Source organism: Anopheles cruzii, chromosome 2 (assembly GCF_943734635.1).
Source record: "Anopheles cruzii chromosome 2, idAnoCruzAS_RS32_06, whole genome shotgun sequence".
Classification (NCBI taxonomy): Eukaryota; Metazoa; Arthropoda; class Insecta; order Diptera; family Culicidae; genus Anopheles; species Anopheles cruzii.
Window position 1 is genome coordinate 59,664,811 of NC_069144.1, and position 14,624 is coordinate 59,679,434.

Sequence of the window (14,624 nt, forward strand, 5' to 3'; positions counted from 1 at the left end):
ACGGATCTCGAGGGCTTTCCCTCGAGTGGATCGTTACACGAGCAAAGTGTAATAAACAATGGTTTCTGGGTTTGTTCGAAGATGAAACAATCTGGCTGCCTTTTCTCCACCCATTGGCCATTGTTCCGAAAAAATCATGCTTGTGCCTGTGTAAATGTCATTGCCTTTGTCGTATTACTGTCCAAAAACCCTGTTCCTTTCAATCGGTTCGCTACGCCTGTCAGACCCCGAACGCAACTAAACAACTTGTTAAGTCATGCTGCCAAATGAACGTCCCTTCAACCGTTCGATCCTACGGTTGCGGTTGTCACACGAGCACGGCACAGATTGGCCGCCACCGTTTTTTCTCTCCCTCTCCTTGGGCGTTATTTGTGCGTATAACGAATTCAGGAAGGAATCACGCTGATAACCCGCAGATCGGGTTGGATGTGGTTGGAATTCCTGACCAGACCAGACCGCGCGAGACACAACACTTTTGCGCAGACACGACGGCGGGATCGCATTGGTCTGATTGGACGACAAATATTTGAAGTGACGTGCAAACATTCGGTGGCCGCCATTGGTAAAAAAACAGCACACGGTTCCTTTGTAGGATCGCGCGTTTGCGTTTTTGCTCATACACGGGATTTCCCTCCTTTTTGGTCTGCCAGAACCAGAAGACGCCGCTTCGTCCGATGGGACCAGCAACAACAAATCGATAGAAATCAGTGGCCGGCGGCGGATTGAAATGTGGCAGAAAATCAAATCACTTATGAGCTCACACGGGGTCAAGCCGAAAAACCGGTTCTCGGGACCCGTGGCCTGTCAAATTAAGTCCAGCCAAAAATTGGCCAACAGCTTCCCATTGAAGCACTACTTTCTCGGCGGCACACTCGGCTGGGCCGCGGATTGAGACGTAAACGTCGTGCTCTGCTCCGGTCGATCGAGTAAAAGTTTGGCGAAACGAGTTCGCGCATTTATTGGACGGCCGCTCACCGATGTGAAATCGGACGCAACATTTGACAGCCATTATCTGATTGACCTGCTGCCCAGGAACTGCGGCCGCCAGAGGCAGAGGTTTCCGAGGAGATCATAAACCAAAAGGTTGTTGACGGTCGCCGGAATGCCTGCACGGAGTGTGTGTGTCTCGCTCGCTGTGAGGTTTTTGCTGATTTTGTTGCCTTACTTTCCTCTTTTCCTCACGCTTTCCTTTGAAGAAAGCTTCCAGGGCGGACGGCCAGAGTAGGGGCACGAACTGCTGGCGAGGACGACGTCGCCGTCGGGACGTGCTGTTTGATATGTTAATTATGCGAGAGGCGTGATTTTTGCACGATCCAGTCCACGCTCGCCGGAGACGAGTTCGTTATTTATGATGTGCAGCAGTAAAGTTCATCGACGGTCGATGGCGCGGTCACGAAACGCGAAAGAATGTGCACGGACAGTGGTGAGTATAATGCTACAAATCGAAAAAAAACTTCCAATTGGCAACGTGAGAAAATTACCAGGCTTCAACTCGCCTTTTTTACGCAATTTATAGAACACATCTCTTCGATAACGTAAGTGTAAATCATGTCCCGTAATGGCAGAGTATTGATTGCAACATTATTATCAAGCGCCAGTTCTGCGCCGGACCTCGTGCGTGATCGCGGACTCTCTCTCTGGTGCAAAGTCCATCACCACCTTCCCCAATCACTCAATCTTCTAGCACCAGAAAAAAAACCAGAAGCTAAGTGCCCTATCAGAACCAGTCCAAACTGCGGACGTGAGATGGGACCCGTTAATCGTTAGCGCCACTTTAAAACGGCGCGTCTGATTTCTGTCGAGACCCCCGAGTCCGTCCGAAGTGGTTCTAATTATTTTAACGTTCCTTTCTTCATGTCTGGCCCGTCGCCGTCCCGGCGTTATTATTAGTATCAGTGGCCGGCGAGCTGATTAAAAGTTGAGGTTAATCGTTGCTTCGCGCCCCGAGCTAAAACAGTGGACGGGTAAGGGTTGAGTTACCGTGAAAGGCTCAAACCAGAACGGACAGGAACGGAACCGCCGATTTTAATCAAATTCCTTAATAATGTCATCCCATTCGGTCGGCCAGGCCAGATGGGGGGGTGTAGGTGTAGGTATTTTAATTGAATTGAGCTTGATGGGCCAAAATGAGTCCGTAAATGCTCTGGCTCAGCTCTGTTCCTGGATCCTTTGGATCCTTTCATTTTTGTGGTTCCTCTTCCTCGAACCCCACCCAGGGCCATTAAGCCCGTACGAACGCCACGTTTAGACGTGGCCGCGTTGGATACAACCAAGGGCCATTCGATCCGTTTTTCGCGTTGGAACTTTCACGCCATCGCCACGTTCTGGGAGCGATGAAACCACAAGACAGGTGTTAGCTGAGCGGCGCCACCAGCAATTGCTGTCAAGATATTGAGGAAGAAACCGCAAATTCGAGGAGCGAAGCCTTCAAAAGGATTCGAACGAGGCCGTCTCCAAGGATCAGGTTTATGACCCGGCTTCAAACGGTAAGTTCCCGAAATTTGTAATTAACAAAGATTTTGCCTGTTTGAGGGCCCGGAATGAAACGATACCCCTCCGCAAAAGTACCTCATTTTGGCCAGGTTCTAAGCCTTAACATTCACCAACCGCAACCCTGAGTCGTTTACTCGGAATTTCTAAGACGCTGAGGTAAAGAACACGGTAACCTAGAGCACATTATACGTTAATTTGTTTGCCGGATGGCTTAGCTGAACCGTTGTCTAACAGTGCTGTGTGAGGCATTAATTTTACACCAGAGATCAGGCGCTAGGCTTATGGGCCGCGGTGCCAAGTTCGTAGAAACATTTGCTGAAATTAACTCCACCATTATTCATGGCACCTTCGCATGGCACGTTTCTGCACGGTCCGTTGCATTATTACGCAGGAAATAGTTATGAATCAGTCCCCACGCTTCTGTGTGTGTGGGGAAGTTTACGACCGTCCCCGTCCCCGTCCCCGTGGAGGAGGATATTGTCACCCACTCGAGGACGGGTTGACAACTCGTCGAGTCAATGAACCAGCCGCACGTGGGTCGATATTTATAGGCGATAAATTAGTCAGCGGGATCAGGTTTTCCCTCAAACCGGGCACGTTCAGCAGTTCATTCATAAAACTCTGCCCGCGACAAGGCTCACCTGGGGACGGCCGTGAGTTCAGCAACATATTTGATCTTTCGCAATACCGTGGGTGTCAAGGAAGGAACTCGCGGCCGGATGGCGGATTGCGCAAGGCGAAGGACTTATGCTGAAGACAGACCGGCAACCGCCTCCGTGACTTTAATTTTTACGAGCAACGCTCCGCGAATATCAATCGCATCGTGGGGCGTGCGGACACAGGATCAAAGGATTGCAACGAACGGACGGGCAGGAAATGGCGCAGGACGGAATGGCGTAACGGAACACCGCAGACTAACCGCAATCGGTAAAAGCGTAAATTAATAAATGATAATGACTGCAGTTTGTCGCTGAAATTAAGCCTCATCAAGCGCGCTCCCGTGGCCGCGGTGAATAAATTTCCACCCGTCACCTAGTGGTCGGAATTGATTTTTGATTCGTTTATGGAGAGTAAAAAGTTCAAATCAACTGTCCCCTTCGCTAGCATCGCGGCCACAATTAATGTGCGATGTGCGGGTTGCCACAACACAGTAACTTGACACCTAGCTGGCCGCGGCCCATCATACAGTGCGGGCCACAAAATCACTCAATCATAAGCGGGTTTATGGAATGGTTGAGGAACCGTTTTTTTTGTCCATATTAAAGTCCCTCTCTGGTGGGCGTTCATCACAATATGTTTTGTGACCCCGCTTTGAAGAACGCGGGTTTTTGAAAAGAGGGCGCACTCCAACAATAGAATCGGGCATGAGTAGTTTTTTATTCCACCATCGGTGGAATCATAAAACCCCGCACGGCCCCTCGTGTTCCTGTTTGCGGCGTGCTTCCCAAAACGCCTTCGCTTGCATATGCGCGCACAGCTGTCATCTAGGGCCGCGCGTACCAGCGTTCCAGCGAGATCCCGTCGAGAGGTTATGTGATTGACTGCGCCCTGGCTCTGTGATTCTGTGGCAACGGCAGCATCGGATGGAACCATATCGGGATGTATCATCTGTGGCAGCTGTTACGATCGTGGCGGACTGGCTACCGGATCCGCCCTGACGTGAAGAAGGAAACCGCTGATGTTGCTTGGATTCCGGGACCGATACGTGTGTGCCGCCCGTGGCACGAGCCCTACGAGAAGGCACGTCACGCAGCAACGCCAGTAGCAGACCGCCATCCATTACCGCGCGCGCCGTCAGCTGCCGTGGTGAAAATTGAGTGACGATGCGAAGACGATATGAGATATGCATGGAAATATGCATATATGCAATGGATCAGTGTCTACGGATCGGATCGTGCCAGCAGTTTCGGTTTCGGTAGATTGATCTCCGGCCAGAGAAAGCATCACGTACGCCGCTCACTTCCTGCGACGGTTGATTCGTATCTCCTTAACGAACCGGTTGGATAATTCGAAGCGGGATCTTGGCGTTTTTTACCGGAAATTATGTAAAAGAGTTTTGCAAGGTGACAGAATCTAGTTCCAACTTTAAGCTATCACCTCAAAATTGGTCTCCTTGAAGGTGATGGTGGAATCAAAGGCCTAGTAAATGCAGTCCCCCCACCGGTCGCGGCACGTGCAGTTGCCATTTCGTGCTATCGGCAAAGGTAGACACCACGTACACTGTACATTGTTTATGCACGCCGCCGGTGGCATCTAATTACGGTGGCGCTGCACTTTGCGTATCTTTCCCAGCGAACTTTTCCTTTTTTCCCGCCAGCGGTTGAAGTGGAAACTCAGCCAGCTGTCTCCGGTTGGCGGCTGGCTACGTGATACTGAAGACAAAGTGTACCGTTTCTGGACATGCCTTCGCGGCCCGGTAATGGAATTAGACGACGACCGTTAGGCCGTTGGATCAGAAGCACCGAGCAGCCACCGAGGATAAGAGAAAAGCATCTCAACGCTTCGGTGCAAAGTTTCCCCGCCGTCGTTCGAACTGTGCGGAAACATTTCAATTACCGTGGCCACGAGCAGACATTCAGGCGGCATATCCTGGGACGTGCAGAGTGAGACTGTGAGCGTAACCTTTTCACCCTTCAATCTTAAGCTGGGAGGATAATTAGAGGAAAAACAAACGGTTCCTCGCCTCCCGGCCATGTGTCAGTCAATTACCGGTTGGCCAACGAGCAGGTACGGGAAGATACGGGCCCCGGAGAGAGTTGTAAGTTTGTAACGTTCTGACGCAAAACGTTGTTTGCGCTGGAAGTGTCTGGTTGAAGAACCGTTCTTCTGTTTGTTGCGAAGCAAATTACGGTTCATCGGGGGGCACTCTGATGGCATGTACTTGTTTTGCGGTCCTCGTTCCACGCATCGATGCTGATCCTTGGGAGTGTGAATAATTATCACCGCACGTCAAGCGAACCAATCCTATCGATCCGAGCTGTGAAAGCAATTAAGCCTATTTGTACTGCAAGTTTCTTGGAAACTTGATACCTTCAGGGAATTCTAGAACCCTAATGAATGCTACTTTAAAATCCCTAATTCTGAGCAATAAATCAGAAGGGATACGCATAAACAAACGAGAATTACCCTACTGGCACAGTGCGCAGGATAAAGGGGGGGGCCCGGGAATGAAGATAAACCCATTCATACACTCCGAACAAACAATACAGCCAATAGGCGGGAGATTTATCTCGCCCTACAGCGCAAACAAACAATCTTATCGGAACCAACATCTTCGGTCAAACACACTCAACCGAAAACTGATAACCCTTTTTGTTGTGGCCACCACACCTTCCGAAGGGAAACTCCCGAAGAACGATCACAGAAAACGGGTAGACCATCGAGTCCTTTCCGCATTCCACGGCTAGAACCGGATGTGAGCCACGCCCGGTTTGATGCCTACACTGTGGAAGGGTTTAAGCCCGTTTCCCGAGGATGATGACGATAAATTGTCAGGAACTTAGAAGAACAAAGCAGAAAAAGGGATAAAAAAAAGCTGGATGCAGATGGAAATCGTTCGTGACTGATCGACGGTGACACAACGGAAGATACGAGAGGCCACTCCACAAACTGTAAGCCACTTTGTTTCCGTTCCGAGGATGAAACAGTGTGTTTGAAAATTAAAACAGAAGCTGGGTAAATGTGATTAATCAGTCTGTTAACTGATCCTGCGTTGCGCCGTCCTCTCGACAGTGCTGGGCAGTGTCTGGGCGTAATTAAATAAAAAGGATTTCCCCCTCACGTCCGCGCTGAGAGCACAAAGTTCTAGGAATTACATTCCCTGAACAGGGTTCTGTTTTCTGGTCATTTTTATGGCACATCCTTGTCTCATCCGCAGGAAAAAACTTCCTCAAGCATCAAGGAGACACATTTTTTATCCTTTCCCGTCGATGTCCCATTCTACGAGGGGAATCTCTCGGAGTGCGCGGCTTATGACCCAATGTTCGTGTTGGCCGACGGTTGGCGGACAAGTGATTCTACAAGTAATAAAGCCCCTTCCCACCCGCGGGTCGGGTGTAGACGAAGTCAACGAAGAATAAAATTAATTTCATTACTAAACCTTGTTGCCCTTTCCTGGGGATTCGTCGGATTTTTGCCGGTTCCTTCACACCAAAAACCTTATCTCCGCTGCCTTAGCCTAGCAGAGAGACTATCCCTTTTTGCATCCTTTCGCCTTTTCCCCCCAGAGATGGCCAATTCCACTGAGGAGGTTGAGAAATTAATAATAATCTGCACACACCAAGGCTTCGCAGCGCCATGGGACCGAGAAAGGATGCGGGTTCTGCGGTCGACCACAATGTCTTGCGTTTTGACATGGCCCTGACTTTAATCAACTACCCGCGAAGGGGAAGTGAAGCCCGCCGTATCTTTTCAGGACACTTCGCTGCCAAGTTTCCCATTCGCCCTTCGCAAAAACGGAGTCCTTCGGCTAGAAGATTAAAGACAGAATTAAGGAAACCGGTACCGGTTTAGTTACAGGTTCGTGAATTCGACCTCGATACGCCGTGGCCCGGTGCATCCTAGTTTGGTTCTATTGTCGTAGTCACGACGACGACGACTCGTAGACGCAGCACGCCGTGTGCATAGCTCTCGTAAATCAACCACAAGGAGCGCCAGCGTTTTGGGAATCCATCTCGCCGTCCAGCCGTCCTGCTGGGGCACGCACAACATTCCGCCGTAAGTGAAGTTCCTTGTACACGTGGTTCCTGCCGGGTTTCCATTGATCATCATTTGTACGGGAATATGGGATCATCACGACGACGCGCGCGAACGGGGGTCTGGCGCCATCGCCTGAAAGTGTCTGGAAGAGTAATGTAGACGCAACATTCCAGAAGACCCGCCGTTGTTTCGAGTCCCTGTTCCGTGCGCTAACGAAAGGGAAAGAAACCATCTCCCATGACGGGTGGTGCCGACGTCTAGAGACTACGAAAGATTCGACGTACGTGCCCTTTTTTCCAGAGGGGAGACAATGAAATTCAAATTTAATGATAGGGTTCCCGGGCGGCATGCGATGTGTGTGTGTCTAACCCGGCCGATGCTTTATGCTCCACGCCTTCGCTAGGGTACGCGGAGCCGACCCCAATAATCCTTGCTTCGCTTCTCGCCCGGATGTCCAAATTAATTTCCTGGCTCAGAGTCTGCGCTACAGCCCAGCCCAGTACGGTCAGGAATCACAGGGCGAACCCAAAAAAAGGTTCGTTTACTTTAAATGTTGTAAATTTTAATGCCGTCCCCGGAACGCGCGTGTCAATTTTGGCAAAATCGTATTAACACAGCTGCGCAAAATGGTCAGGGTTCGATTTTTTTTAAAAGCTAAGCCGAAGGATAAATATTTATTTTGAAAGAAAATGCTCCTTTCGGCGGAGATTCAAATATAGGTTAACGAATTACAAAGTCCTTTAATTTAATTTAGCAGCAAACCTGCTTACATTTTATAAAATTGTTAAACATATGCGAAGAAAAGAGGTATAAATTTGGCTTCAATCTGCCTTAGTAGTCAATTATTCCACCGAACCAGTTCCCGGAGGAGGGTTGTGGCCATCAATGATTATACTTTCAATCAACGAAACAGCAAATTGACAAAGTTCAGGGTGCTGCCTGCTTCCGTTCAACATCCTTCGCTCGACCAACTACCGAAGTGAACATTTGACCGTTTGCAATCCGATTAGCATCACCGGAGAGGTCATGCCGGACTGCCGGATTTGTACCGGAGTCCCTTTCGCATGGCATATGTTTACATATTTCCATTCAGGGCGTTCTGCTTTCGAACGAACGGCAAGCAAACTCTCAAGTAAGGCGAAAGAAGGAAATGGCCAAAAGGTAAATACAACAGATTAATTTTGTGTGTACACACTTTAGTGCAACTGTACCGAGCTTCACCACGGTCAATACTTCTCCGACGTGTGGACTCTCTTTCCCTTTGCGACCAGGAACGAAATGTAAGCACCATTTATGTGCACTCCTTTTCAAACGCTTCCTCAATCAGGGAAGTAGCAGATTTGTCGAAATTAATTTTCTTTTCCCCTTTGAACAAACCTGGGCCTTGGGAGTCTTGGAACGCGAAGTCCTCTTCCCGCGGGGTGCACCACGGCAACCCTGTGTCAAGAGTATCCGTCCACCATTTCAATTACCGTTTGATGTTCGATGAGTTCCGCTTCTGCGTTCGTTTGATGATTGAACAAGCCACTCGTCACAAGACCGGGAACCGAGCCCCGGCGACAGGTGGTTTCAGCAGCAGCGAACGTCTGCAAGTGACCTCAGACAAACTTCACAGAATCGGGGGCCTTACTCAATTTCAAAAATCAACTTGTGTACACCATCATTAACGAACCTCCGGTCGAACGCGCGGGACACCAGAGTGGCCCGTAGAGCCGTACTTTGATGAAACTGGTACTAATTGAGTTATCCTGTGAACTTTTTCCTTCTTTGGTGCGGAACCCAGGAGCAATGGCAACCTGAGCCCAGCATTCGCCTCCCGGAACCTCTCCCGCGGCCCGTCATTAATCATCTGTTGAATAATTAAACACGCCTTTTCAGCCCTCGAAGTGGGCCCTCATCGCGGTCAGCGAGCTGGCCGCGTATAAATGGTTCCTCCTCACTTAGTACCATCAACAGGCAGACAGCCTAGGCCACTAGAGGCCCTAGCGAGGTCGAGGGGCAATCACGGCCAACGCACCGGGCACAGGTACGCGACGAAGTCAGTCATAAATTATTCCACACCTAGTGACTTTCTTCGGGGTTCTCCAAAAACACGGGGCCATTTTACATGCGCCGCTCTGCCTTCAGCATTTCAGAATATGTTTCGTTTAATTCTAGACCACTCGCTGGGGCGTGTGTGGCCGCTCTGTTCCGTTGAACTAGAGTTAGTCTAGGGGGTTTCTTCCTGTGGGATTAATTTCCATGGGAAACCGGCCAGGCTTGGAGGCTTCGCAGCGTCAATTCGAGTTCTAGAACGACGCTAGAGGGCAACCGAGACGATGCGGGATCATAAAACGCACGGAGCTGACTTACCTGACGACCGCGCAGCTGACATAGCCACCATCCTTTCAGCCCGTTGGTGTCCGTTTCGATGACGGTCAGTATTTCGCCCTTCCGGAACGCAAGCTCGTCCGTACTTTCGGCGATGTTGTCGTAGGTTGCCTTGGCCAGCAGTTTCTGCAAATGGGAGAGAAGAGCCAAGGCGTAAAGATTAGAAAACACGCAATGCAGTCGTCGTCCGTGTCGTATGTTAGAGCCACTCGCTGGTTCGACACTTCCGTGGGATTGGCCCCAGCGGAGTGTTCCGCAGTGCACAATAGTGTAAACATTAGTCTGGCAACGACAACAAATGTTAAGCGAACTTTTGGGACCCATTTTTCGAACGCTTCGTGTCTCTGAAACACGATCACCTCGGGGTGGTCCCACAGTTTCCGTTTTTCTATCGTGTGCAATTCCGCATAAGAACGTCCGACTTTCTCAGGACGTAGGAACCGAAAAGTCGTAAAACAAACAATCGCAGTCTCGGAAAGTAAATCAAACAAAGAATCGTTTATGCTGCCTCGCCGCGGGAACGGAATTGGAGGGCTGGGGCATCCTTTGCACGGGCGAAGAAACAACAACAATAAATAAACGTCGCTTTCATCTTTTGACGGTGGCCATTTTGTCGCCGGAGTGTAGTGATTTTTCAAACAGGCTAATCGTACGTTAGGACTTGAAGTAATGTGACACCGGAGGGGCCGAATTTGGGGCCGAAACATGTTACTATTACTTAACACCAGAAAATTGGAACCGAAGACAACCGCAGAGCGTTAGACGGCGGCGGATACGGAGCCGAAGGTTTCGGTTCTCAAGTTGCAACTGATCGGTTTTCAATTAGTCTAATGACGTTCTAAAAAGTGGAAAAAAGAAACTCTTTTGCCGGCGGAAAAGAAGAAGGGAACGCAAACAAACCGTCCGCCATCTCGAAGAAACCACAGCAAAGTTTGTCGACGTCCGTTTGTTGTTGCTTTTAATTTGCACGTCGACCAATTTATCTGTCGTCGGAAGGCATACATTTTGACACACCATTTCCGTGGGACGCGTCCATTCCGTGCGCGTTGACTTATGGTCGTGTTAAGATTTCAGCATTCTACGGCAGCCATCGTCAGCTTCCAGAGAGAGAGAGAGAGAGAGTTGACAGGCCACTTTGCGTGGGGAAATTTATGGTTCCCGGCGGGCGGACGGATCTGGCGATCAGCGACGAAAAAAAAAACGCATCCCGAAATACACGTCGTCCCGTAAATGATCGGAACTCGTTCCGTTCCCACTTTCTATCGAGACGACTTCATTTTGCAACTCCGCGCGCGCAGCATCATCGTCGTCGTGTGCAGTTTTTGCTCGTTTGTCAGGCGTCGTTCCGAACGAATCGGACAGATGATCACTTGGGGGGGGCTTAAACAAAGCCCCTGCGTCTGCATCTGAGATGAAGAAGCTTAAAGACGCGGATTGCAAAGGGGTTAAGTTGTTTAACAGATGCAAACAGCAAGATTGCGGCAATAATGATGACGGCCATCATAACGATGATTGTACAAAAATCACTTTAGCATAAGCGGGCATCATCTTTAGCTGTTCCTCTCCCATCCGGTTCCTTCCGCTTTTATCGCTCGCTCAGCATTTCTGCGTCTCTCATTATCTTTTTCTGCTTACGTGAGCATAAAAAACATTTCCAAAAACAGAAACATTTTTCACACTAACCACGACTACAGCGCACCATCGGTTTGTGGCTAACTTGGCGGACATATCCGTCCGCCATTTTCCCCTTGCCGGTTGCACAATTCGGTAGTTTCGGTTTGTTCTTTTGCTGCCGCTCATTACCGTCTTTCTGGCTGGGTAATTTCGGGTGCACTGCAAAAAAAACAGTGGATAAAGTTTATGGAAGCCACAAACAAGTCAACATAACTGTGGCACGTTGGGCGCAGCAGTGCAATTTGATTTATGTCAGGTTTTGTTTGCACAAAACTTGCCAACAAATGGATTTTGTTGTTCCGAAGCAGCACAACGGTTAAATGTTTGAGATTTTGGCAACCAATTTTGGCGAAGAGTAAATGCGAAGAGTTTGTTTGTGGTAGAGAAAATAGAATAATTTATTTTTAATGCAGTATTCAGTTTAATTGCAATATGCCAACCGAGTAGAGTGTATATAAATATTGCAATATGAATGTTTAATGGGAAAAAAGGTAAGTAATTGTTATGTCCATTCACGCGCGTACCATAAATCATCATAGCGTCAACCGGTGCTCTTTTTGCCTACAATAGAAAATATGCAAATATAGCTCCATCATGATCGCGTGAATGACGAGTGTTAAAATCCTCTTAAAAAGAATTTAAGAGAACTAAATTAAAATAAAATCAAATGTGCAAATGGCAACCACAGCGGATTGACGTGTCGTGATGGCGAGTAGAGAAGGGTAATCGTGCCGATGATGCTTATGAACGATGGCGGCGTTCGTGTGGAAGCATTGTTCACCCACCGGGCAACATCAACAATTATGATCGCTAATAATGGGAGCGGCCAGCCCTGTGCACTTTTCACACACAGCCGCACACAGAAGCGGTTTGAGGCCCATTTTTCACTCCCAAGTGTTAATAGGACTATTATCGACTGGCGTGTGTGTGGGCTTCGGAGTTGGTCATTGATTTCTGCCCGCAACAACGGCAGCATCATCATCATCGAGCCTACGCGGTGCACGAACTATTAAACAGATTTATAAATAAAACGCCACCGAGCTCATTAGCATATAATTAACTGGATGTAACCCAGTCATCCGTTCCCAGTCCGTGGCGCCATCGTTTTGCTAGACGCCATTTTGCGCCACTTCATTTGGCGCTTGGCCTGAGTCGCTTGATAGTGCCAACGATGTTGAAGCGATGGTCGTGCAAAACCGTTGCTGCAAACATCAGCAAAACATTAAGACCATTGACCTTTACCGGCTCATTGTGCAGCGATTCTTAACGTCAACGCCAGCGCGCACGCGGTCACAAGTCACTTTCACTCCTGCAGCATAAGGCGTCTAAGACCTCCCGATACGCTTTTAATTCCATTAGCAAGCTAGCGCCACGAAAGAAAGCTTTCCCTGTATCGCGACGAGCATTATTTGATAATCGAATTTGTGTGGGTTCCAAGATATTTTGTTCTGTTTTGTTTGCCCAACAAAGTCCGGCAACAAGAGGGCATCAGCAGAACACACGCATAAATAATGGACACAATTCGTTAGAACATAATCCTCAGCCGACCGCCGCCGTCCTGTGGTTCGAGACTAATTAATTCCATCTTCCAAATGGAAACCCACCGTTGTCCAGCGTTGTGTCCGGCGGAGAGCGTGGAGAAAATAGGCAATGATACCACGGACCTTTGAGGTCACCATTCGAAGGGCCATTCCAGGTCTGAATCACGACTAAATTGACCACACGACGACGACAGAGAGGGGCGGCCGCTACTCGTGACTTTATCCAAGCCTCCCGTGCGTAGCCGGGAACCTCAGTCCTTCTCGGGCTCCAAAAGCCCAAGCCAAGCTCATCGGGCGACGCCAGCATCAAAGGGTCTTCTTGGGCGCATATATTTATACTAATAATGAAATACGAGACTTACAACAGACGGGTGAATTACATTATTTATCGGTACGATTAGATAGATTATAATTATTGGCTGTGCCGGCCGGCCGGCGAGCGTTGTCTCGGACACCTAACGACACCGCGGCGCGACGCTGTGGTCAATTCTTCTACTTTGGTCTGTATCCTTCTTTCCGTCGACACTGCTTCTGTTCTTCGCGGAATTGTGGAATAAGCCTAACAAAATATTTCTTAATTTTTTCTTAGAATAATTGTTTAAAGTGCTGATTCAAATGCTAGATGCAACTGCAACGAAACGTGGCCGGATGCAACGCATTACAGATCTGCTCGGAGGAGGTCTCGAAAGGTAAAATCACACCCAAACAATCCTAAACATGACGCAGCAACACACGAAGGTGATGGACCCCCCCCTGGAGGGAGCTACTCAAAATGGGCCCCCAGAATAGTCAGATTCTTGTCACATTCCCCATCAACTAAATCTTATTGGCGCTGCGCTGTCGTTGCTGCGCTGTAGGGGACACACTTTCCAAGTGCTTCTACATCCATTTCCGGGCTTGGCGTGAAGCAGAGCCCCAGCAGGTGCTCGTCGTCGTTCCCCTGCGCGCACACATCAAAATGTCATTAATTTCAGCCGTGCTCGCCTTCGACAGCGGCTATGGCATCGGCGGTGTCACGGATCGGGTCTAAAATTTATTCACTTTATCCCTCCGCCCCAAGCATCCTCCGTAATCCGACCAGAATTTGGGCACCGACCAGCGTCCCGGGTAATTGCCACCAAATCCCGGGCCTCGTAGCGCAAGCCTGGAGCAATAATAGACCTTGGGCCGATCCTGGTCAGCTTCCGAACAGCCCTTCGGGGAGCGGTTGCACTGTCAATCTCCGGGGTCCGTCGTCGTGTTGGTCCGTGCTCGGAATATTGAATGAAGTCACAACAAAAAAACCCATCATCACACCGGGAGCGTGTCATGGTGGCCAGTTGGTCGTTCGGGCCGCAGGCGGGAGGTTCCGTCGAACGGATCGTGGACCGTGCCAAAGTAAACATAACTGTTGATTGATTTATCCAATTCCACCGCTTCCAGAGCTCGTCGGTGGCCGCCGGAAAAATGTGGCGGAGTGGCAGCTTGGGATGATAAATAAGGAGGTGCTTCTCCGGAACGCGACCGGAAAGCGACTGCTTGCAAACCGTTGCACCCGTTTGGCGTCTTTGGTGCCGTGGCCCTGTAGGGTTTATTGGAAGACTAAACACCGAACCAGCAGCCGCCAGCCGGGCGATAGGGGTTGGCAAATTCCCTCTTCAGCTGCCTTTGGCAAACAGCAAGGCCCCCACAGTGTGTTTGGGTTGCAAGAAATCGATTTCCTAGCGTACGCTCCCGGCTCCGGTCGTTGGGTAAACATGCTCCGGGGGGCGGATGGTAGGGAATCATTGGAGGAATAGCATAAAATTGCACACTTAATTACTTTGTTGCAGTAGCATTGTGACGCTTCCGTTCCTGTTTTGCTAAGGG

General features: G+C 49.4%; 1 protein-coding gene across 1 annotated transcript in view; it reads right to left on the minus strand.

Moving 5' to 3' along the window:
- LOC128267418 (breast cancer anti-estrogen resistance protein 1) overlaps nucleotides 1–14,624 on the minus strand; it is a 91,604-nt gene that overhangs the window by 32,906 nt on the left and 44,074 nt on the right. The window contains exon 2 of the mRNA XM_053004250.1: nucleotides 9,544–9,687. Within this exon, the coding sequence (XP_052860210.1) occupies nucleotides 9,544–9,687 (144 nt within the window). The remainder of the gene's footprint in view (nucleotides 1–9,543; nucleotides 9,688–14,624) is intronic.